The 24,769-nt window shown below is 46.3% G+C and overlaps 2 protein-coding genes across 6 annotated transcripts in view; both read left to right on the top strand.

The window, feature by feature from the left end:
• LOC113580300 (FERM, ARHGEF and pleckstrin domain-containing protein 1) overlaps positions 1-8,390 on the top strand; it is a 33,300-nt gene extending 24,910 nt beyond the window's left edge. For 2 of the 3 annotated variants that reach the window (XM_027014759.2, XM_027014760.2), the window contains exons 16-26: positions 723-856; positions 1,643-1,724; positions 1,953-2,190; positions 2,359-2,558; positions 2,667-2,756; positions 2,845-2,927; positions 3,358-3,467; positions 3,825-4,000; positions 5,461-5,568; positions 5,715-5,866; positions 8,221-8,390. In XM_027014759.2, the coding sequence (XP_026870560.2) occupies positions 723-856; positions 1,643-1,724; positions 1,953-2,190; positions 2,359-2,558; positions 2,667-2,756; positions 2,845-2,927; positions 3,358-3,467; positions 3,825-4,000; positions 5,461-5,568; positions 5,715-5,866; positions 8,221-8,296 (1,449 nt within the window). In that variant the 3' untranslated portion in view covers positions 8,297-8,390. Of the gene's footprint in view, positions 1-722; positions 857-1,642; positions 1,725-1,952; positions 2,191-2,358; positions 2,559-2,666; positions 2,757-2,844; positions 2,928-3,357; positions 3,468-3,824; positions 4,001-5,460; positions 5,569-5,714; positions 5,867-6,190; positions 6,299-8,220 lie in introns of those variants that run through there. The other variant, XM_035536338.1, reaches the window with a different exon arrangement.
• Positions 8,391-10,545: 2,155 nt separating this feature from the next.
• Positions 10,546-24,769, top strand: part of zmp:0000001200 (dedicator of cytokinesis protein 9) — a 59,030-nt gene continuing 44,806 nt past the window's right edge. For 2 of the 3 annotated variants that reach the window (XM_035520933.1, XM_035520934.1), the window contains exon 1: positions 10,547-11,014. In XM_035520933.1, coding sequence (XP_035376826.1) covers positions 10,907-11,014 — 108 coding nt within the window. In that variant the 5' untranslated portion in view covers positions 10,547-10,906. Of the gene's footprint in view, positions 11,015-24,769 lie in introns of all 3 variants that reach the window. The other variant, XM_035520932.1, reaches the window with a different exon arrangement.

The raw sequence follows: 24,769 nt of genomic DNA on the forward strand, positions 1-24,769 counted from the left end.
GTCTGTTATAGTATCTAGCTATAATATCCGTATAAGGCTACATTGATTAGTGCTTCTGGGTAAAAATGTGTCTGAGCCTTCTTTAATAGGACACGAACTGGAACAGCTGGATGCGTATGGCTGACAGACTGTGTGTGCGTGTGTGTGAGTGCGTGTGTGCGTATGTGTGCGTGTGCGTGCGTCTGTGTGCGTGCGTCTGTGAGTGCGTGTGTGTGTGTGAGTGTGTGTGTGGTCTGTCTAATGCCAGTAGCTGTAGAATCCTCCAGGTTCGTGGGCGCTCTCTGAGCTGTCAGGCTGGGCAGGGTTGAGCCTGCACTGGACTGATCACTGGACTGATCACTCCATCCGTTGGCTGTAGGGCTGGATCTCACAGGGTCACTGATCTGTGATCACTGGGCGGGGCTTGGCACTAAATCAGGAGTTTGGAGTGGGAGTGACGACAGAATTAAGCCCTGATTACAAACTCGTCCACTATTAACATGCTGGTGATATACAAACTCTACAGGCAGTGTAGATGTAGAGCAACAAGAGGTACCAATAAGATCCCCTCACGGGGTGTGTGTGTGTGTGTGTGTGTGTGTGTGGGAGCAGTGGGAGAATATTGAGTGTGTACCAGCCGGTGTGTGTAAATGTATGTAAAAGTGTTTGTGTGTGATGAGGCTGGGGTGAATGTGGGAGAGTTTTGAGAGTGTGTATATGTGTGTGTGTGTGTGTGTGTGCAGACATTTCAGAGTGTGCTGTCTAAGGAAGAGTGCGTGCCCGAGTCGCTGCGGAAACTGCTGAAGTCCAGCTTCGAGCCATTACACACCTACCACTCAGACTTCCTCAAAGAGCTGGAGCAGAGACTCGCACTGTGGTGAGCAACACACACGCGTGCGCGCGCGCCTCTTATAGCCACTGATTGATGGGGCTTCATGGGATAGGAGTGTAGTGTTGGTCTTTTGTCTGAGAAACCCTAAGAGCACTGAGACCATATGAATACACACACACACACACACACACACACACACACACCTATTCAAACACATTTACACCAACCTGGATTCATTGCCATCGTCTCCTTGGCAACAACTGATCCTCGCCATGCTCGCTTTGGGGTCTCGGTTTCCATGACGCCCCATGCTGTGGCTCTCCCCCTGAGGGACATGTACCATGTCAACCAGGCCACCATACCTATGCTGTCTTCCTCAATATCATCATCATCATCAGCCTTGCCCTTCTCTCTCAACATACCTGAGCCTGGTGTGTTTAATGCTGTAGTAATGCATGTAAATGTAACATGCATGTAACATGCGTGTCTGTTTTTGTACGTGGCATGCATGTGTATTTATTGATGTATGTATTCATGCGTGTTTTCTGGAATATGGAGTCATGTGTCTGAGAGTGGAACTGAAACTGAGCACATGTTCTCACACGCACACATGTGCGCACATTCACAGTCAGCCTGCTGTCACTCTACACTGTACACCACTGACACCTGCTGGTGATCGAGAGCAGTGCACAACCTGCCAGCATTGTAACGGAGTGAGGTCAAGGGTTTATAACCCAAAACAAGAGATTGTAAGCAATGTAAAGTGTGTGTGTGTGTGTGTGTGTGTGTGTGTGTGTGTGTGTGTGTGTATCCATCCATTCTCATTTGCAGGGAAGGCCGCTCGAATGCCCACATTAAAGGAGATTACCAGCGCATTGGAGATGTTATGCTTAAAAACACTCAGGCACTGAAGGTAACTGGCACGCTCTGCCTTCTCTATTTTTGGGATTTTTTAATCTTTTGAGATTGTAGTGATTCATTTTTAAATAATTTCTGACACTAGCTTTGTGTATATGTGTATGTTGTTTTATTGTGCATGCATGTGTTTTTGTGTAATGTTTTTCTGGGTCCGTGCGTGTGTGTGTGTGTGTGTGTGTGTGTGTGTGTGTGTGTGTGTGTGTGTGTGTGTGTATGCGTGCAGATGCTGACGGCCCAGCTGCAGAAGCATGCGGAGTGTGTGGGCGAGCTGGAGAAGGCGTGCGTGGCGTCGCGGCGCCTGGCCAGCGTGTGCCGGGACTTTGAGCTGCAGAAGGCCTGTTATGTGCCTGTCAACGTCTTCATCCTCCGCCCTCTGCACCGCCTGCTCCACTACAAGCAGATCCTCGAGCGGCTGTGCAAGCACTACCCCGCCACGCAGCCCGACTTCAGGGACTGCCGAGGTGAGCGCCCACACCACGTCAGCACGTAACGCCTGACGCTCAGGTGACCCTTGCCTCCCGTTTAAGGTGCAGAGAAAACAGCCGGAACTGTTAACGCGCAGCTGATAGAGGTACAGGAGAAGTGCAGCTAGCGTTACGGTTCTGACAGGCGCTCGTCCCTGCTTGCAGCGGCGTTGGCGGACGTGTCGGAGCTGGAGGCCGTGCTGCGCGACAGCATGCTGAAGACGGACAACTACCAGCGGCTCCTGGAGCTGCAGAAGGACTTGCTGGGGGTGGAGGGGCTGGCCGTGCCCACCCGGGAGTTCATCCGGCTGGGCTGCCTGAGCAAACTGTCTGGGAAAGGCCTGCAGCAGCGCATGTTCTTTTTGGTATGATGCAGACACACACACACACACACACACACACACACACACACACACACACACACTGATTGATGGCTCTCTACAACTGTGTGTGTGTGTGGGTGTGGGTGTTAGTTCAGTGACGTGCTGCTGTACACGAGTCGGGGGATAACGGCATCCAATCAGTTCAAAGTACACGGGCAACTTCCTCTTCGTGGAATGACAGTAAGAGCAGAGCGTCGCTTTGGTTTCAAGACTGACTTCGTTCATTACTGCATAAACCTCAGGCGTGCGTGTGTGCGTGCGTGTGCAGATCAGGGAGAGCGAGGACGAATGGGGAGTTCCTCACTGTTTCACTCTGGTCACCCCACGCCAGTCGCTGGTGGTAGCAGCAAGGTAATGTACAGACCACGACCTCAGAGGTGCTGCATTCTTACCCATAAACCCTTGAGCTTCCAGCACATGCATTCACCCATCTACACTTCTAACAGAACTCTGTGTGTAGGGCACGTGTGTGTCGTGTGTTTATATATGTAGTGCATGATGGAAGTAACTCTAAGTCAGAAGACTGCAGCTGAATACCAACACACACACACGCATTATTATTATTATTATTATTATTATTATTATTACATTTCTCTAGCACCTTTCTCAAGGCCAATGACACGTTACATAAATCAGCTTTTACAATCAGATCACACACTGATGAGAAGCGGCAGCCAGTTTGCACACAGCACTCTCTCTGTCAGAAGCTGCAGCCCATGGGGCACTGTAGCCAACACAGGGGAAATGGACATACAACCTCCATGTTTCTGGACCTCTCTAGTTCCATATCAGAGATGGAAAAGTGGATGGAGGATTTAAAAATGGCTGTGGATCTGGCTGAAGATTGCAGTGGACCAGCTACAAGCCTGCTGACCAACAGCCACGATGTCAGTAAGTGTTGCACCTGCCTTTCTTCTGCCAGCCAGGACTTGTGCAAGACTTCGAAACGTCCTGATGGTACTGTACTTACCTGAGAGGGTCCTACTTGATTGCGTGTGATTACACACCAAACATGGACGAACATATTTTTTATAATGGACTATGTGGTTTCTCAGTGTGCACAATGTTTATAAGATGTTTTGTGTGTGTGTGTAGAAGCTATCTGCCTCTTGGACATGTACTGTGGATTGTGTGTGTGTGTGTGTGTGTGTGTGTGTGTGTGTGTGTGTAGGGGTATGTGGGTTTGTGGTTTGGTGTGTCGGGGGTGGGGGAAGAAGAGGATACATTAACCTGCTGAAATGTCCTCAGAGTCTCCAGGGGAGTGGGCCTCGGAGGTGGAGTCAGAGGATGACCTCGGTGGGTCACGCACATCTTTGGAGCGCCATGGCAACAGCTCAGCACATCACCGTGGCAACACCACGGTTCATGTGTGCTGGCACCGCAACACCAGCGTTTCCATGCTGGACTTTAGCATAGCGACGGAGGTACCAGGCTCTCGATCGCGTAGCCACCTCGCTCTCTCCCCCGCTTGTTGCTCTGTGTTTGGGTGCCACCTTTGCCTTGAGGAAACAATGGTGTTTCTCTCTCTCTCTCTCTCTCTCTCTCTCTCTCTTGCTCTGCCCATTTTTGCCTCCAGTGCGTCTCCTGCAGTCTCCTAACCCTTTCACAGACTCTGTGTATGAATGCATGTCTCACTCTCTCCCTGTCTCTCTCTCTTTCTTTTTCCCGGTCTGTGTTTGTGTCTCGTCTGTATGTCTCCCCCCCCCCCCGAATCTCTCTCTCTTTCACCCCGAACTCCCCGTATGTGTGTGTGTGCGCGAGTAGAGCCCTTTGCCGCGGTGAGTGTGTGTGTCTGGCGGGGAGGGCAGGGAGCAGTACCTGTGTCTGTAGTGTGCTGGTACAGAATGCAGAGTCTCTCCTTTAGTGACTGCTGCCTCAGTCTGGAGGTAACACGCCCAGGCTCATTCAGACCGCTCGTCCCACACCGAGAGCCAGCAAACAGCTACAGTAGCTCATGGCCAGCCTCCCGTGCCCAAAAACCTTCTTTACAAAAGAAAAATGAATATCCCCATCTCATAAATGTGGAACTAGAACATTCTGATGTAATCAGCAAAAGATAAAGCCCACCAAAATGTTTTAAAAATACCTACAAGGCATGTTTTCTGCTGTAGTGGTTTGAAATGGCTCTATATGCTATGGTTTTGTCTACCTGTTAAAACACAGCTTCATTACTGCATGCGTGAGCTGATAACTGATATACATCACTAGTGGTCTTCATTTCTGCTTGTGTAAGGGACCAGTATCTCAGAGTGAGACATTTAGAGCTAGAAGATGTTTTGTAGTAACTGTATGACTTGCAGATTCTAACTCTTCCCACTAGATGGCAGTGGTTAGCAGTGTAGCGTGAGGTACCGGGTAATTTCATGCAGCCATAATTTAAAAAACAAACAAAACATTTGTCTGTCAACAACAACAACAAAAACTGCTCCTTGATCTAACGAAACTATTTCTGCAATCAGCCCATGCCTGACATGCATGAAAATATCTCATTCTTTAGAGATACTAATGGCTTTGGAATATGACTGTATGTATTGGACTGGTTAGCTTGTTTGCTCATGATTGGCAAATCTGAAACAATTCCGTGCACCTGCTCCTTGGATTTGTAAGCTTGCCAGTTTATTCTATGGACGCTGGAATTGTATGCAGCCTGAGGAGCATCTGAGGGCATTTGCATGCTAGGTCTTCTCAGCAGAATATGTACTTCAGTCGTAAGGAGAGATGTTGACAGGTGTAAAGATTACAGGACATCCCTTGAACGGAGCCCTTTTGTGAATGGCCTGTGTTGAAATATCAGCAAGCATGCTTGTTTGAAAAATATCTTCTGACCTGTAAAACGCAAATGCGCCCACCCGCACTCAGTGAGCTGTTTGTCGGACTCTTTTAGAACCAGCTCTCGGGGAACCTGCTAAGAAAATTTAAGAACAGTAATGGTTGGCAGAAGCTCTGGGTGGTTTTTACCAACTTCAGCCTGTTCTTCTACAAGACCCACCAGGTGAACGCACACGCAAATGCACACCCTTGTGCTCACACTTACTGAGTGCTGTGTAAATGTATCAGGTCCCAGTGGAATGTCTGAATGGTGTGCTATAGAAGCAGCTCACCCGTGGCTGTCTGTCTCTCTGTCTTTCTCTCTTCCAGGATGAGTTTCCGTTAGCCAGTCTGCCTTTGCTGGGTTACTCTGTAACTGTCCCAGCCGAGTCGGAGAACATCCATAAGGACTATGTGTTCAAACTTCACTTCAAATCCCACATCTACTACTTCAGATCGGAGAGCGAGTATTCTTTTGAGAGGTATGCAGTGTGCGCATGTGGGCAAACACACACACGTGTGCTTTTCAAAAATATTTAAATACTGCTTCAAGTAGACAGGCTGTTCTAAAATATAAAAAGAAAATAGTAGAAATTACACTAAAACTACAGCCAGATAAATGATGCAATCTAATCTTTATTGTAATGTTACAATAGCAACCATATTCAGTGTGTGATATAGTTGGAGACTATATCAGTTAGAGACACATTGGTTTCTAACTGTATTAGTGCTTATGTTCTGTTTTTTGTGTGTGTGTGTGTGTGTGTGTGTGTGTGTGTGTGTGTGTGTGTGTGTTTTCTAACTAGTACTGGTTTGTTCTGTTGTGTGTGTTCATTCTAACTAGTACTGGTTTTGTTCGGTGTGCGTTTGGTTTCTATCTGAGTACTGGTTTTGTTATGGGGTGGGTGTGTGTGTGTGTGTGTCTTTTCTAATTGTAGTACTGATTTTGTTCTGTTGTGTGTGTGTGTGTGTGTGAGTTTTCTAACTGTAGTACTGGTTTTGTTCTTGTGTGTGTGTGTTTTATAACTAGTACTGGTTTGTTCTGTTATGTGTTCGTGTGTTCGTTCTAACTAGTACTGGTTTTGTTCTGTTGTGTGTTTGGCTTCTAACTGAGTACTGGTTTTGTTCTCGTGTGTGTGTGTGTTTTCTAACTAATACTGGTTTTGTTCGGTGTGCGTTTGGTTTCTATCTGAGTACTGGTTTTGTTATGGGGTGTGTGTGTGTGTGTGTGTGTGTGTGTCTTTTCTAATTGTAGTACTGATTTTGTTCTGTTGTGTGTGTGTGTGTGTGTGAGTTTTCTAACTGTAGTACTGGTTTTGTTCTTGTGTGTGTGTGTTTTATAACTAGTACTGGTTTGTTCTGTTATGTGTTTGTTCTAACTAGTACTGGTTTTGTTGTGGGTGTGTTTTCTAATTGTAGTACTGGTTTTATTCTTGTGTGTGTGTGTTCTAACTAGTACTGTTTTTTTCTGTGTTCTAACTGTAGTACTGGTTTTGTTGTGTGTGTATGTGTGTATTCTAACTAGTACTCGTTTTGTTCTGTTTGTGTGGGTGGGTGGGTGTGTGTATTCTAACTGTAGTAGTGGTTTTGTTCTGGTGTGTGTGTGTGTGTTGTAACTGTAGTACTGGTTTTGTTTTTGTGTGTGTTCTAACTGTAGTACTAGTTTTGTTCTGGTGTGTGTTAGGAACCAAACTGAGTACTGGTTTTGTTCTGGTATGTGTGTGTGTGTGTGTGTTTTCTAATTGGGTACTGGTTTTGTTCGTGTGTGTGGGTGTGTGTGTTTTCTAACTGTAGTACTGGTTTTGTTGTGTGTGTGTGTGTGTGTGTATTCTAACTAGTACTCGTTTTGTTCTGTTTGTGTGTATTCTAACTAGTACTCGTTTTGTTCTGTTTGTGTGGGTGTGTGTGTGTGTGTGTATTCTAACTGTAGTACTGGTTTTGTTCTGGTGTGTGTGTTCTAACTGTAGTACTGGTTTTGTTGTGTTTCTGTTCTAACTGTAGTACCGGTTTTGTTCTTGTGTGTGTTTTCTAACTGTAGTCCAGGTTTTGATCTGTTTGTGTGTGTGTGTGTGTGTGTGTTTTATAACTGTAGTACTGGTTTTGTTCTGGTGTGTGTTAGAAACCAAACTGAGTACTGGTTTTGTTCTGGTGTGTGTGTGTTGTAACTGTAGTACTGGTTTTGTTCTTGTGTGTGTGTTCTAACTGTAATACTGGTTTTGTTCTGGTGTGTGTTAGAAACCAAACTGAGTACAGGTTTTGTTCTGGTGTGTTAGTTTTCTAACTGTAGTACTGGTTTTGTTCTGTTTGTGGGTTGTGTGTGTGTGTTTTCTAACTGTAGTACTGGTTTTGTTCGTGTGTGTTTTCTAACTGTAGTACTGGTTTTGTTCTGTTTGTGTGTGTATTCTAACTGTAGTATTGGTTTTGTTCTGTTTGTGTGGGTGGGTGTGTGTTTTCTAACTGTAGTACTGGTTGTGTTCTGGTGTGTGTGTGTGTGTTTTCTAACTGTAGTACTGGTTGTGTTCTGGTGTGTGTGTGTGTATTCTAACTGTAGTACTGGTTTTGTGCTGGTGTGTGTGTTTTCTAACTGTAGTACAGGTTTTGATCTGTTTGTGTGTGTGTTCTAACTAGTACTGGTTTGTTTGTGTGTGTGCGCGCGCTTGGGTGTGTGTGTCTTCTAACTGTAGTACTGGTTTTGTTCTGGTGTGTGTGTGTTCTAACTGTAGTACTGGTTTGTTCTTGTGTGTGTGCTGGGGTGTGTGTGTGTTTTCTAACTGTAGTACTGGTTTTGTTCTGTTGTATGTTTTCTAACTGTAGTACTGTTGTGTGTTTGTAACAGGTGGATGGAGGTCATTCGTAGTGCCACCATCTCATCCAGCAGAACTCGTTATCTCAACCGCAAAGAGCCCTACTGAGCCACACAGCCTTAGGGAGCAACCGTGTGTGTGTGTGTGTGTGTGTGTGTGTGTGTGTGTGTGTGTGTGTGTGTGTGTGTGTGTGTGTGTGTGTGTGTGTGTGTGTGTGTGTGTGTGTGTGTATGTATGTATGTATGTATGTATAAATAAGTAAGTAAGTAAGTAACCTGGTCCTAATGACCAGTTTGTGTTGGCTCTTCAAGAAAAAAATCACTTTTTGTGACATTAATGTTTTCTATCATGATTTTACATATCATAAGACACATTACTCCAGTGCGTCTGACAGTCCCTATGGAGAGTCTTGGTGCTTTTTCTAATGGTGACCTGTCTGCTAAACGTCGTATTTTTCTGCATATCTACTTTTTTCCTGCATTTTTACCAGGCTGCTTGCCTCTTTTATAAAATCTCATTTTATATACTATTATAATGATCTGTTACTATTATATGATCTCTGTGTGCACTCTGGTCTACCATAAGTGTCACTTGTTACTTCATAATGGAGGCCTATTAATACTGGTGCCCTGATTTTTGATAAGTAACTTCATATGCATTTTATTTCTGCAAAACAATGTGCAAAATAACTTTCTATGTTTTGATTGCTTCTATTAGCAGACTGTCTTCTTGTAATCCACCATTCTATGTGCCAAACCTTTTTTTTTTTTTTTTTTTTTTTTACGTTTTTCAGACGCTAAGACACTATTAAATTCACTGATGACAAGAAGCCTTCATAAATGTGGCTTTTGGTGAGGTTTTGAAAATGTCAGTGGCTTTTGAGATTATACTTTTCCACAGAATATGTGAAGAAACACTGAGGAAATCTGAAATATAATTCTCCCATTAAGATATAAGGTACATTTGAAAAGTATTTAACAGCTTATTTTTCATTATATTAGTCTTGGTAATGACATTTTGTAATTCAGGGTTGTTACATTTTTCACCACTGACATGCTAGGAGGAACCCATAATGCCCCTCCCCCCGTGTTAACAACGCTGCCCCTCGCAGAGTTAGCACAGCCATGCTCCCACGTGCAGTTTGTGATCGCATGGTACACGCATGAAGAATGCCGACAAGAAAATAAAGCTTTAACCTGTAGAGTGCGACATGATTTTGTAATTTCATAAGCACTATTTGATCTCAGAAGACACAACTGCCTCGTGTGAAGGTGTGGGACTGATAGGAATGCTAAAAACATGAGGGTCCGGCATGGCTGTATAGCTGGAGGTTTACATACAAGAGAAACACTGCTCTATGGATATGAAAGCAATAAAAACACACCTGAACATCACGAATCAAACTAGTTCTCATTTGCTTTCTTTTTGCATGTTTGATTATTGCATTTGCTACATGCGTCTAGTTCCCTATGTGCGCTTAGATCTGTCCCAGGATATTTGGAGCTAATCTGTACAGATGCAGGAGGGATTTTCCATTAAGGGGCATTTGGGTGAATTTGAGAGGATCTGAGCCTGGAAAATCTACAGGCACTCGCTGCCATATCTTCTGTAGCCTGTATATGGAGGTTGTGGAGCCAGATGTCTTGATACGTAGTGCTGTGAGTGGTGTGACTCCAGCGAGGGCACCCTTCCAGATCTGTTCACTTATTTAGACATGATCATCTGGTCGTGCGTTCAGAGGTGGAGGCCGGACAGCTTTCAGCTCATCTCTGGACTTTCCACATCAACCTGCATCTGATCAAAGAAAGCTGTGTAATCTCCTGCATTTGGGTCACCAGAAAGCAATAAACATGACAGATCCAATCTGAATCCATCTGGAAGAATTTGTCTTTAGTTCTGTTGTGTACTATTACATGGGGTGTTATATTTTCAGTGCAGTGGAAGTAACTCTTAGAGTTTACTTTCTAGCAGTAAATTTCACAATTCTTCATCAGGAACAGACCCGTTATTATTGGTTGTAAGAGAACCACATGTGGCTTCATAAATGTTTGTCTAAAATGTGTAATCTGGATATAAGAGGAAGTATACGGTGACTTGTCAACGTTTACTACTGACAGCCTGGACTGAGCGTGGGTGAAGATGAAATCTTACCTGTGGCAACTTAAATATTTGTTATAGAAGAAGTGTAGGCTGTAACTGATTATTTAAATCGGCCCACTCGGCTTTTTGGATGTCCGTGTGTTTTGGATACCACGCAGGTTACATTCTCTTTAAAGCCGGTTTCAGTTTTGCTGCTGTCGTGCCGGGCCGCGCCGGTCATCTGTCAGCCAAGGGGAGGGAGCCGCCTCACGCCGATCCGGTCAGGGCGCGACGCGACGCGACGCACGGAGATTGTGCCTTAGTTTTTACCAGTTTGTGAGAGAGCAGAGCGCATGAGGCGGAGATAGGACGGGACATTGAGCAACTTCCACCACGAGAACTCGAAGGAAAGCAACTGGGAGCAGTAGGATATCCCGACACTTCGGGAAGTGTGTGATGAGAGTTAAATGGCCGAGGCGGCGTGGACTACCGGGGACCTCATGACTGTGCGCCGAGCTCACGGTGCGCATGTATAGTTGGGACCGACAGCAAAATACGGCCAGATGGTATCGAATTAATTCTCTTTCGCTACAAATATACACATACCGGGACGAGTTTGCTTAAGTAAGGCGCCTGACCATGTCGCATCCCGAGATAAGGAAATTTACTCGGGGACTCGGTAAACCGGGAACAGCCGCCGAGCTGCGGCAAAGCGTCTCGGAGGTCGTGAGGACATCGGTCCTGCTGGTGAGTACTCAGATCTGAATCCTAAACGGACCTGATGGGTGGATTCACCTTCAGCCTCCGTGTGTGTTCAGGCTTTCACACACTTGCAAGCCAACTCGTAGTCAGTGCAGTCACGCTTTGTACACTGTTATGGGAAACTTTCGCCAGTTGTGACCCAGTTTTATGTTAAGCAGATGTGTACTTTGGCAGCTACTTTAACAATATAATAGATAAGGCTCTTAATTTACACGTTCCGAAGGCTTTTCTGTCGGAGTTATGATCGGTCATTCATCGTCGACTCATCTGTCAGATGGAAGAATCTGATGCGTTTGGCTCATTGCGCCTTAAAGGCGCAGCAGGAATATGGAAGAGGCGCAAATACGCCTAAAACCGAATGGATTCTTTTCGGACAACTCAATTTAAACGTCTTCTGAAACATTTCGAGGCCTAGCTGACTCTGGGATTAATAGGTTAATTAACACTAGTTTTTGCGTCTTTCTTAGATGTCGTGTGTGCTGACAAATGTTGAATGAGCTTAAATGTTTGTGCTTTGTGCAGCGTACTTTTCCTCTAGACTGCAAAGCACAAACTGTTTACTTTGTCCAAAAGGAGTGTGCGTGTGACGTTTGTTCATGCTGACCTAAATTAGACTCACTAACATGGAGGGGGGTGTGTGAGATGGAGGGAGGGAGACAGAGACAGAGGGTAAGTTCATGCATGTATTTATTCTCAGTGACAAAGTGAAAAGTTTATTATCTATATGCCTGTGTGTATTCCAGTGATGCCCTTGATGCTCGTGCAAAGTTTTGTGACAGGTTGCTAAGATACTGAAATGGACACCATCCAGGCCCTTTGTCAGAGAAATGGAATCCGCAGAAACCCACACGCACACACATGCAGCCACTCCTTTTGTATGATTAATTTATCCCACCCTACTACACACAGAGCGAGAGAGAGAGCACGAGAGAGCCTAGCCGTGCAGAGGTTAAGGTGCATTTCATGGTCTGAGAAGAAAGACTGAGTAGGCATCTTTTATAAATGCCACTGTCCTGTACAGAGCAGATTGACCGTTTTGCAACTCCAGGTGAGTTCGCAGGTGAATAGCAGGTATAGGCCACGCTTTTTGATTGAGTATCCCACTCTATGGCTTGTTCCATGATTGGCTAGCCGATGCTCTGGTTTGTTCAGTCTTTGGGTATCCCATGTTGCAGGTTGTTCAGTGTATACAGCAACAGCTGGAATAGGAGAGTCAACAGTCTGCTGGAGTCTGTTTTCACTAAAAAAAGGGTTGGACTTCAGCAAAGTAATGTGGTGTAAAAAAAATACAGTAATGGCAACTCTGTCGAAAGCCTATAGTAGGCTGAGAATGAGGCTGAGAATGTGTGTGTGTGTGTGTGTGTGTGTGTGACGCTGTAGTTTTCCTTTTTTTCTAGCCATCTCCCTCTCTCACACACACACACACACACATTCCTGCATGAAACATGTAAATACACTGGCTGAACTACCTCTCTGTGCCAGAAGAATGGAGAGACTGTGGTGACTTTCTTCGAGTGGACCGTGACCGTGGTGACAGAGGCTTGTGAACACAAACGTATTGTGTATTTCCAGCGTCTGGGCCGTCGTGCGGAAGCATGTGCTGGGGGTTGAGAGGCCAGCTTAAAAGGCACCGTTTAGTGCCGGCTAAGTTTCTGCTGGAGCGTATGGGTGGATGTCCCTGCTTCATCAGAGCATGTCCGAACCCGTCATAACAAACAGCAGTGACATAGGGGTCTGTCTGCACTTCCACTAGATCTCTAATCCAGTTATCAAACCTAATGAGTCAACTGATAAACATGAAGTTTTTTGTTGATTATGACGCAGGTAACATTAATGTGTGGACCGGCGTGTTCACGTTACAGACGGCTGCGGATAACCTGTATTTAAGAATGTGAACCGTCAAGATCCAATCAAGTCCAACCTGAGCAAACAATCTTAATCGAACGTCGAAGCCTGTGGGTGTGGGTGTGGGTGGGTGTGTGGGTGGGTGTGTGGGGGGGAGCAGCTCCTGGGAGTCTAGTCCCTGGCCTTGGTATGCTTGGACTTGCTCTTCCTGCTTTCCCAGGCAACTGTCTCACCTCAAAGGATGTTTTACCGGTAGCGTCATCCCATCCTTAATAAGACAGCACAGTCTCATTAAAAATGTGCGTTGCTGAACAGTGAACAGGCAGAAGCAGTTCTGCTACTCCGGTTGATATTTTTGTCAGATTTGACAGGTTTTATTTTTAAGAATAAAACCGATCTCAGTTTAAACTTGACACTGGAACTGTGCTGTGTGATTTCAGACGTGTTGTCCTCATTGTGTCCCAGTCTGTCACACAGCGGAGCCCAGACAAACAGGACCGGCATGCGCTCGGCCTCCGCCTCGTGCTATTAGCCGGGAATTGACGAAAAGCCACTCGGAGTCAATCCCCCTGTGGCAGGACAGGTAGACCCAGAGTCGCTGGCTTCGGGGAGAATTTAAAGCTCAAATGGCAGGTTTTGTGGATCTTTCCATTAAAAATGTTTTGTAAGGACCATGTGTTCAAATGCTATTCTTAGTTTCTTATGAAATGGGTGTCAAACTCCATTAAAACCTTTGACTGTGAAATAAATGAATACAAAATCCCATTGCTAATACACCTGACTTGGCTAATGGATCAGAGTAAAGGTGTCTGAGCAGCAGCATGGGTTCGTGAACAGACGGCACACCTACAGTACAGCCTCTCTTAGACTGTACATGAGCAGAGGCAGTGTGATCCTGGTGTCGCACTGAGAGCCGCTTACCAAACTTCAGAATGGCCGACGTATAAAAACTCCGATGCATAAGAAGTCCTGTTGTTTGTACCCCCCGCCTTCTCTGCACACACTGCCGCACACACGTCTTCCGCACTCATCATCATATTGAATTAGTAGATAAAAGCTTGCTGTGTAAGCACTTGTGGGGGTAGTAGGGGGTAATTGTGTCCAACAGAGAAGACATTGTCCTTACTGTAATGTTACTAAATCCATCGTCTAGACTTGTAGATGTTATTCTCAAACGTTTATATTTCTTAAAGGTGAAGGAACCCTCTTTCTTTGATTTTCAGTGACCAACCAGTGTTGTCTCATTCATTCTGAATGAATTATCATTCTTTCAATTGTTCTTTTTAATGTTCTGACTTGAATTATAATGATGTTTTTATTTCACTGCTTAACTCTGATAGGCCCCTTTAGTAGGGGTGTGTGTGAGGGAGAGAGGGAGAGAGAGAGAGAGAGAGATGTGGAGACTAATTCTCTACTCTCCACAGCCAGTCAACAAATAGTTTCCATATTATATCATTGCATCACACTTCATCCAAGAAATGATTTTTACACACCCATCCCATATAAAACCATCTTCCCTCAGTTCCTCTACCTGTTGCACATGTGAACAGCATGCTAGGTTCTATAAGCCCAGTCTGCAGGGGGTGAGATGCCAGGTTTTGGCCACATTGATCACCCTGATCCTTTGCCATGAAGGACTGACCCTCTTCACATACTGTCACATTTACAGCTACACTTATCTGCCCCACCATAAACCCTAGATGAGAACACGTACCATTGGATTAGACTGTTGGGCCGTTAGATTTCCAGGATGATGTTTTCTGTCACACACAGGAAGCTGGAATGCCCAGCTCACAGAGCGCACTCTGTGTGTGTGTGTGTTTGAGCGAAAGATACCAGGGTGCCTGCAGACTTGTACCACTTTCCATGTCTTGCACACATTTATAGAGGCTTGATATGATGAGAAGAACAACTTGGGCATTAACACACAGATAAAACACTGTGCAGAATGGTTGATGATGTTTCATGTAGAGTGTGTGTAGATTTTTTTTTTTTTTTTGAGGTTCTGTGGTGGGGCCAGGTTTACCCGCCTGTCGTCTCGTGCCTGCCGACTCATAATAACCAGCCTGTCTCGCGCTTACAGAGATGCACCCACTTAACGTTTATGAAGACAGAAACATGTTTGGTGCCATTATTTATCGCCGTCCAGAGCCTCCCAGCTACCCGAGGTCCTGTTGTCCTCCGCAGAGGAGGACACTGAGGCAGGACCTTCAGACGAGACTGGGGGAATATATCGGCTCCCACCGCAGTTTTCCTGAGCCATCGCAATTGCAGCTGCAGCTTGGCGTCTGCGAGAAGCAGACGAGCCACTTCCTAAAAGTCATTCGTACTGACCAGGAGACTTTTAAATATGCTGTCTGTGGACAGCCCATCAGCTGAAATGAGGTGTCTGCCGTTTATGGGCAGGGGATGCCCAGGGGAGACGTTCTGAGGCGTTGCGCCCATTATGTGATTCTGAACCAAAACAACGCTGTAAAATCCATCGTAAAAAATTATCCAGAATGGAGAGTTAATCCAAACCCCTCAGAATGTTTCCCTCTCTGCCTCTTCGTCTTCCTCCTCCTCCTCCTCCTCCTGAGATTCTACAGTTTGGTCTGCACAGCTCCCTTCTGTCCAGCACTAATGACAAAGGCACCTAACCGTGCTTCAGGGAAGCGGGAGGTTGTTGAATCTGAAGACTTCATGTCCGTGCAGAGTCTGTTTTTCCAACCTTCCTCACGTGAGCACACACACACACACACACACACACACACACACACACACACACACACACACACACACACACGCAGGGCATTGTTCCAGCCAGATCCTGGTCTGTGTGTCTGTGAGCATGAAGCCAAGTTAAATGACATTAAGGCCAAGCAGACCGCTGTTATTTTAAAACCTGCTTTATAGATGACCAGATTTAAATTCAGAAATGCACGTTCAAATGCTGGGCAGAGAGTTCATTGTTTTTCTTGAGATAACACCATGCCATTCATAACCTCTGAGACTGGCCAGTCACTGAATGGCATAAGTGGGAATATTTTTGCTCTGCTGTACCTTCCTTGCTACATAACATTTTTTTTATTGCATGAAATAGCTTTAATGTGAGCTATTCTTATTGTGATGTTTTTGCCAAATTTCTATATTATTACCCAATGTGCTTTTCTGTGGAGAGAGAGAGAGAGAGAGAGAGCGAGCAATCGGGGCAGTGTTTGTGACTGTGCTTATGTGAAGAAATATGTTATTTAAATATGCTTAGGCTGTAGGCTGCAGACAGTGGATGTTAGACTTCACACACACTTAACAGTGCGTTTGACTTTACAGCTATTTTGGATATCAGTGGTAATGAAATACTATAGCAAATACAAATAAACCTTTGAAAATATTCTAACAGGGTGTTCTTGAAGTTTCCTTGACATGTTTTTGTAGTTCTGGCTGGTGTTATTCAGTAGTACTGTCCCATAAGCTGAACATTATATACTCAGAGAAGAGTTTCCCTGTGTAATCACTGACCAGAGGAGACACACAGGTTCCAAAACACACTGAAACAGGAAGTACCCACAACTTCCTGCTGCCAATACTCTCATATCTCTCTTCCTTTGTCTTTCAATGCCTCTCTATCCCTTTCTTTTTTCTCAAAGTGGGTTTGTGGGATGTTACCAAAACACGTTTAGGCCAACAGCACTCCTCAGTGCGCGTGCATGCTCACTCCCCTGCTTGCCCGTGTTGGTGAGCCGAGACGAGCCAGTCGGCATGGCCTCGGCTTCCCACGCATCTCTCGCGCCGCATGCCCTGCAAGGGCGTAGCGGCCAGGGGAAGACCTGGCAGTGTGGCTGGGCTCCCCGACAGATGCACGGGCTTCAGGTGCTTTCTGGATGTGAATGAGAAAGGGTGGAGTTGGTTTTTAGCGAGGCGAGGGCTCTCAGTTCACCATGTCACTTGGTGCTGCGCTGCTCGCTCTGAGAAATTTGAACCGCATGACAGTTGTAGGCTGTTTAAACGTTAGCACATCGCTCTGGGCTGTTGGTGAAGGCTGATATTACGGTCCTGACGACGTGATGCATGGTGTTGATTTTCAAGGCCCTGCTTCAGTGTCTGTGTGTGTGTGAGCGCACAAGTGTTTTAAGCTTACATTGTTTAACCGACAGCAGGATTATATTAGATGTGCCTGTGTGATCATGCAGTGGTCTAGTTGAAACTTGTTCTAGAATTACGTTACACACTTGAACTTTTTCCCCTAGGTAGGTTTCTGTTCTTTCTAACAGTGTACACACACACTATAATGGGAAGAACTCTGTTAGTCATTGTGTTGTTATTGCTAAAATGTTTATTCTTTTCTGTCCCAAGCAAATGAAACACTCTCTCATGTCACTGTGAGAGTCAACACACCATGGCAACCGTGCCAACACACCATAGCAACCGTGCCACCACATGCAGGCCAGGCTATGTGCTGTGTATAGGTTGGCAATAAACGTCTGAGCCAGAACAAAAACAAGAACGTGCGCAGGCGGGCCGGATGTTAACTGGGGAAGACGTGCTGCTCTCTGAGGACCCGTCAGATCTGGCACAAGGTGGGAGTTTGACGTGCGGTGAGAGTCCTACGTTGATTCTGTGGTCTCGTTCAAGTTATGACCTGCACTCAGGACTGCTTCCCCAGTGCAGGGCAGGCATGAGGGGTGTGGCCCTAATGGGGTGGGGTGACCAGGGCACTCTGGTGCCAGGCGAGAGTTAGTCTTCGACCTTTGCTTCCTCGGGACACATGGAGGACTCTTGGCATTGGTAAAGCAATGCTTGTTCAGACTTTGACTTAACCAAGCGGAGGGTTTGGAGTATGGTGTGTCCTGAACTTTGGCCCCTCAGATCAACCCTGGATTCCAGCCAGCAGGCTTAGTGACTCCCTTCAACATGGCAACCAGTGGTGTGGTGAAGGGTTCCGCAGTGGCACAATACATGGTCCACACTGAAATTCTCATTCGCTTTGTTTATTTTCTTAGATGATACTGTGTTTGAAAGATTCAGAAACAAGTTCAAACCATGCACATGGTGTACATGCTGTGTGTGTGTGTGTGTGTGTGTGTGTGTGTGTGTGTGTGTGTGCGCGCGCGAGAGAGCACTTTGTACCATGACACTCACAATAGATATCATTTACTATTACAATTAGGACAAACTAAAGGGTGTGTGTGTGTGTGTGTGTGCACGCGCGCATGCGTGCATGAGCCCGTGTGTGAGCAAGGTGTGAAGCGCGAGGTGTGTACTGCGTGCCTGTGCTGTGTTTGGTCTTTCTGCATTCCTGTGACCTAGCTCTTCCACTGTGCAACCCAGAGGGAGAGCCCACTTACACACACACACACACACACACACACCGCGGTGAATCTCCACGGCCAGTAGACTGAAGATTTGGACTGCGCAGGGTCAGAGGAGGACAGTTCCCGTACATGTCGTGCATGTACAACGTTCTGTCACTACAGGATTCTGTGTGATCTGTGTGTTGGATGAGCTTTGTCCCAACCCCCAGCAGAAGACCATGAGGCAGGGCCCCCGTGTGTGTGTGTGTGTGTGTGTGTGTGTGTGTGTGCCCCCAGATAGAGGGGCTGTCCCAGCAGAATCGGCTGGTCAAGATGTCATTTGTTGTGTGATGTATTTTTTCTCGATCCCGTCACATGGCAGCCGATTTAATCTGGTGCATAATTCTGTGCATGTTTTTGAGATGTAGAAATGTGCGTGGTTGGTTGGTTTGTCTGTCTGTTTGGTGGACAGACACTTGGAGAGAGTACTATCCTCCACAGTAAGGGCGTATAATACAGATCTATTTATATGAGACACACACAGATTACAGACACGGCCAGATTACCCGTTCTCAGCTTGTTCTAAGCATATCAAAGTGATGTAAGGTCTTTCCCGCAGTACAGACTCCCTTTGACCTTGTCAAGGGTCATCGCGTTTGACTTCGTCGATGGCCGTCCCGTTTGGTGGTTCTTCGGGTTCCCAAACTCAACATCTCATCCTTAAGGTCACTAAATCTCCCGCTTTGCTGTGCATAAGAGCCTGTTAGTCATCAACATGCTGCACTTTTTCCTCTCGAGTGAGTGGTGTGTGATGTAATGCTTGAGCTGGAGAGGCATCAAAATCTAGTGCTGGGTCTAATCGTGGTGTGTGTGTGTGTGTGTGTGTGTGTGTGTGTGTGTGTGTGTGTGTGTTTCATTTTCATGGCACAAATGTTTTGATTCTTTAGGGAAAACTGTTTTTTACATATTTCATTTTTAAAAACATTTTTGTTTGAGTTCTTGTACATACAGTATTTGTAGTTACATATAGTTCATAATTCATATATGGCATGAAATAAACATCCTGACAAGAAGAGACGTGTGAATGTGCTGTTAGTCATCCCTTAGGTGTGTGTTGCCTCACATAATTAGTGTGTGCGCGCGTGCGCTTGGTTGCTTGGTTGTGTGCTGTGTTTGGCTTTCTCTGCCAGCACTTCCTGAGACAGTTCCTGGAACAGCATCTCTGCACTAAGAAAAACCTCCTGGACTCAGAGCTGTGTCTAGAACCTTCTGGGTTCTAATGCCCAATCAGAAAAGAGCACTGTTTTCATCATCTGGGCCGTTCTAGGATTTCATAACCTACTGACTGTGGGGTGTGTGGGCGTGCACACACACACGCACATGCGTGTTGTCTGTTGTTGATGGTGCTGTTGGTGGATGTATGGCTGTGACACCGTTGTGAGGGTAATGCCGCTCATTTCCACATATTGTGCGAGTCCTGCTGGCTCTCACACAAGTCCTCTCAAGCAGGATTTTCCAGTAGGGGAGGGGTCATGAAGATTAGCTTGTCCATGAAGGACTCCTTCCCATCCCCAGCCATGTGGTATTCCATACCTCCTCTGCCCCTGTGGGCTGTTCTCTAGCAGAGGAGTCAGTGTTTTACGTTTAGTAATTTTATACAATTAGATTGGGCCACTGTCCCTACTTTACTCCTGCCTGCTGTATTGTTGTACCTCAGCCATTTCACTAACGGCTTTTTCTCCGTCCGTTCCCGGTGCAATGTTCTAAACGTCGCCTTGCTAACCCGCACCCTGCATTCTGCTGCTGTTTACCGAGTAAATGCAAGAGGACGCGGTTCAGAAATGCAAGTCATCAGCAAACTGACACTAGTGTGGTCTTTACACAACTCTCTCTCTCTCTCTCATATCTCCAGTCTTCACACGGTAAGCCTGCTCTGCCTCTCTCAGTCGATGAACTGTGGTACAGGGCGGAGATTTTTGAAAAAGGTCACTTTCCAAACACGGTAAAGCTCTCCTGTGTTGGACAGAGACCCTGCTAAGATGCGTCCTGTCGCCGTGTTAATCGGTGAAGTCCTGTACCCCTAAACGGTGGCTTGGCATGGAGCTGCAGCCGCAGACGGACTGCACTGGTCGTCGCACACTGACAACACTACGTGGGTCTCCCACGTTGACCTGTTCCCGTTCCAGATTTAGCTGTCTTTACCATCGCTTCCTAAACGGCCTCCTCCCAACTGCTAGCGTGACTGTAAATGCCGCCCCGTGAAGATAACGACGCATGAGTGTCAGTGGCGTTGGCTTGCGCTGCTTTAAACTCTTTGCTCATTTGATATTGTCTGGCAGCGAGCTTTACATTTCAGCAAGACTACCGTTTCCTGATTTGAAAGCCATTTTTGATTTCTTCGGCCTTGCGTTTTAGTGTCTGTCTCGTGCGCACCTGGAGCATGGACGCTCTGCTGGTTCTGTTTGTTGAACCTCCTGGATCTTCTTAGATCCTCCCAAACGTGTGTTCCTTTATAATGATCCCGTCCCCAAGCTGTTATGAGATTGTTGTGATAGTGAGGCACACGCAGTGCATGACCGTTTTGGCTGTACTGCCTCTGAACACGCGCTCATGTGGAACAGTTGTTGTGTAACACATCTGAAGTGTCATGCAGGGCAGATGTGAATAATTTCTGTTATGCACAGTTACGACAGCACTTTTGATCGGTTGATGGTGGACTGTTTATTATTGTGTCAGAACTGGTATAAGGAGGGTGTGTGTGTGTGTGTGTGTGTGTGTGTGTGTGTGTGTGTGTGAGAGAGAGAAAGAGAAAGAGAGAGAGGATACATGTTTTAATGAATGTGCATGTGTGTGTAGGGTGTGTGTATGTGTGCATATTTATGTTTGTGCATGTGTGAGAGATAGAGGATGCATGTTTGAATATGCATGTGTGTGTCGGGTGTGTGTGTGCATATTTTTGTGTATGTACGTCCGTCCATGGATGCATGTTTATGTGTACATACATACATACATACATACATGTTTGTGTGTATGTTTGCATGTGTGTGTGTGTCTGTGTCGGGGTGTGTATACATATTTGTGTGGGGGGGGGTGCATGTGTATATGTGTTTGTGTGTGTGTGCATCAGTACACATTTGTATGTATGTGGGTGTATGATTGTGTGCTTTTCCCTGCATAACTGGACATGTCAGACCCAGAACATACAGTCATTTAACTTCTACTACAAAGACTCCTCAGCTGTGTGTGCGTATGTGTGTGTCGCTCTCCTGCACATACACACAGATGTATGCAATTAAAGATGTAGAACATTTTCAGTAAATAGTAAAGCTCGCTACTTTTGAACTCTCGTGATGTGATGGAAACAGTCAAATAAGTCTCTTTACTGTGTGAACAAGGGTCCTAAATCTGGTTGCCTGAACTATAGACACGCTAGTCAAAGTCAGGCCACCGACATGAGAACGCACATCTGAGCTGTACTGTTCTAATCCCCATCCACAGCTCCTGGGAATTCCTAAGATGTTGTGATATGGGGTTGAGTGGTGTTTACCAAAGATAAATTGCTTTATGCAGGATTATCCTTGATTTTCTGTGTTTACTTTTTGTAACGTCCCTGTGCTTTTTTTTTTTGGGGGGGGGGGGGGGGTATAAATCCAGCCAGCGTCTCTTATCTATGCCTTGATGGTACTGTCTGATTACATAGACTAAAGGATGTATTATTGTGTGTGTGTGTGTGTGTGTGTGTGTGTGTGCGTGTCTTGCGCATTTGCACATACAATAATGGCACATTTCCTGGGTCACACTTTTACATTACTAAAACATTTATACTCCAGTTATGTTTGAGAGAAGATGTCCTCAGGGGGTAGGGTGACCTATTTCCTTTAGCTAAAAAGAGCTGGAAATTAGGTCAGGTTATCATTTTGAATCATATAGCAGGGATGCAGTATTTTGTTTGACCTGTAGGTAGCAGCAGTAACATTTTTAACTTAACTGTGATGGTGGAGCACTGAGAAGAAACTGTGCTCATATTGAATCCATTAAAAAGAACACTGGCACCAAACTCGAAAAGACTCAAACGTGCTTAGGAAGGGAGGAGGTCACATGGTTTAATATATTTAGGGGCTCCTGTGTTTAGGGACAGAGACAGTCCTGGATCTGCGGATACCCAGAGTCAGACTGAGTTTAGAAGCAGGTCAGTCCAGGTTAGGCCAACAACAAAAGTTGAGAGGGCCATGGAGTCAGTGCTCAGAGTGGAGATGGTGGGGGTGGGTGTGGTCCAGGAGAGGAGCAGAAAGGTACTGCTTCCTCTGCTTTGTAGATCTGCCATGGAGGCACAGCAGAAATAACCCGAATATAAAGTAAGACGCACGCGTGAGCACACACGCGCACCTCTCTTGGGATAAATAAATTTACCCAGAATACTCGGCTACAGGAAGAGGATGAGGCTCATTTTAACCATACCATGTTCTGAGGCTGTTTAACCTTAATGTTAGCTACTGTCCTGGAATGTGTGTGTGTGTGTGTGTGTGCGTGCGCGTGTTCATCCACACTCGTTCTCTTTGTCTGCTGTGGGGAGGCTGGTGGGGTCTGTGTGTGTGTGTGTGTGAGGGGGAGGAGATGGTGTCTGTGTGTGGTGGGGGATGGGGGGTGTGTGTGTGGTGGGGGATGGAGTCTGTGTGGGGGGGGGTGGGGGGTGGAGTCAGTGTGTATGTGGGGGGGTGGGGCGGGGCGGGATGGAGTCAGTGTGTGTGTGTGTGGGGGGGGGATGGGGTCAGTGTGTGGGGGGGGGATGGGGTCAGTGTGTGTGTGGGGGGGATGGGGTCAGTGTGTGTGTGTGTGGGGGGGGATGGTGTGTGTGTGTGTGTGTGTGAGATGGGGGATGGGGTCAGTGGGGGGGGAGGTAGGGTCAGTGTGTGTGGGGGGGGATGGGGTGTGTGTGTGTGGGGGGATGGGGTCAGTGTGTGTGTGTGTGTGTGTCTGGGGGGGATGGGGTCAGTGTGTGTGTGTGGGGGGGGGATGGTGTGTGTGTGTGTGTGTGTGATGGGGGGGTGTGGGGGGATGGGGTCAGTGGGGGGGGGGTAGGGTCAGTGTGTGTGTTGGTGCTGTGGTTCAGTCCATCCAGTTAGGAAGCAGTTGCTTCCTTCTTAATGAAGGCTAAAGATCCACAATATCTTCTTCTCCCCCAATAGAGACTCCGGGGGCCCCCCTCACCCCTCTCGCCCCCCCCCCCCCCCCCACCTCTCTCCCCTCTCTTAGGGAGAAGGCATGTGTGCTTAGGCCACTTCCTCTCGTTCAGCTCTATTTAACCGGACACTCTGGTGTCATGACCTTGGTTTCTTTGATCAGTTGGAAACACACACACATGCGCACACACACGCACACAGATTGTGTGTTTTTCAAACCCTGTCTTCCTGTCATCATAGTGGCAAACTTTAAACCACCCCTTTCTGGTATTTGTTTTTGTGGTGTTTTCTCAGCACACACACACACACACACACATATACATATTGCATATGCCCATAGTTAGCAAAAGCAGTGAAAAGGGCCGCCCAGGTTTTTCTTGTCTGTCTCCCCTGTTTCAGTAGTTGTGCCCTGACTGCTGACTCTGGGCAGTACTGACTCTCACGGTGTATCAGTGAATCATTAGCATCAGGCTGGACGCCTCTCGATCAGAACACACCTGCTTTCACAGATCCCACTAAGAGGTGGAAAAGCTCTTGTATGGATTGAGGATTCAGGTAGGAGCCCTAGGGCCCTGTTGAAATTAAGCGTTCCAGTGGAGTGCGGGAGCATGAAGGGGTCTGCTCCTCTTTATGTCTGATGAAACAACACTGCTGTGGTGTTCTTAACTCAGCTCTGCCCTCAGTTACAATGCCTGGGCAGTCTGCCATGCAATCTGAACATACTTGGGGTCATTAGTGACTTGGCCCTTTAACACCAACTGTTGTACAGAGTGATATCATGTAGATCTGTCAGATTTATTGACAATAATAAAATAATACAAATGTTTTGTTTATTATTTATGTTTAAAAAACTATTTTGTCCCATGTTCTTAACAAACATAAGTAGGACAATTATGGTTCTAAATGGAAAAAAGATGATAAGAAGTGTATTAATATTACAAAAACGACATTAAATGCAGATGTGTTTGGACTGAACGTTTAGTTCAGGAACATCCTCAGTGTCTCCATGTCAGTAGTTACTGATGACCAAAACCCTTAAAGATAAGTCAGCTTGGAATTCTGGAGGAGCTGAACTTCTGCTGCAGATGCTGTGATCAGCAGGTACCTCCGATTCCATCAAACATCTCTGAGGTTCTCTTCACCATCCCCTGCGTTTGACCATGCATACCTGTGTCCTCAAATGTTTGGAGTAGGACAGCATGGTAATCATAAGCTTGCATGCAGAGTAGAGGACACCCCCCCCCCCCTACACACACACACACACACACACACCCCACTTCAGTGACTCAGCAGGGCCTGAAAGGCATATGTGGTTTTCTTCCTGTTTTTCACATTCTCTCTCTCTCTCTCTCTCTCACACACACTTACACATGCGCGTGCACACAGATGCGCTCACATCTCTTGATGGCCAATTCATATCATGCACATGCGTGCGCTTGTTCATG

This window comes from Electrophorus electricus, chromosome 2 (assembly GCF_013358815.1).
Source record: "Electrophorus electricus isolate fEleEle1 chromosome 2, fEleEle1.pri, whole genome shotgun sequence".
NCBI classification, from domain to species: Eukaryota; Metazoa; Chordata; class Actinopteri; order Gymnotiformes; family Gymnotidae; genus Electrophorus; species Electrophorus electricus.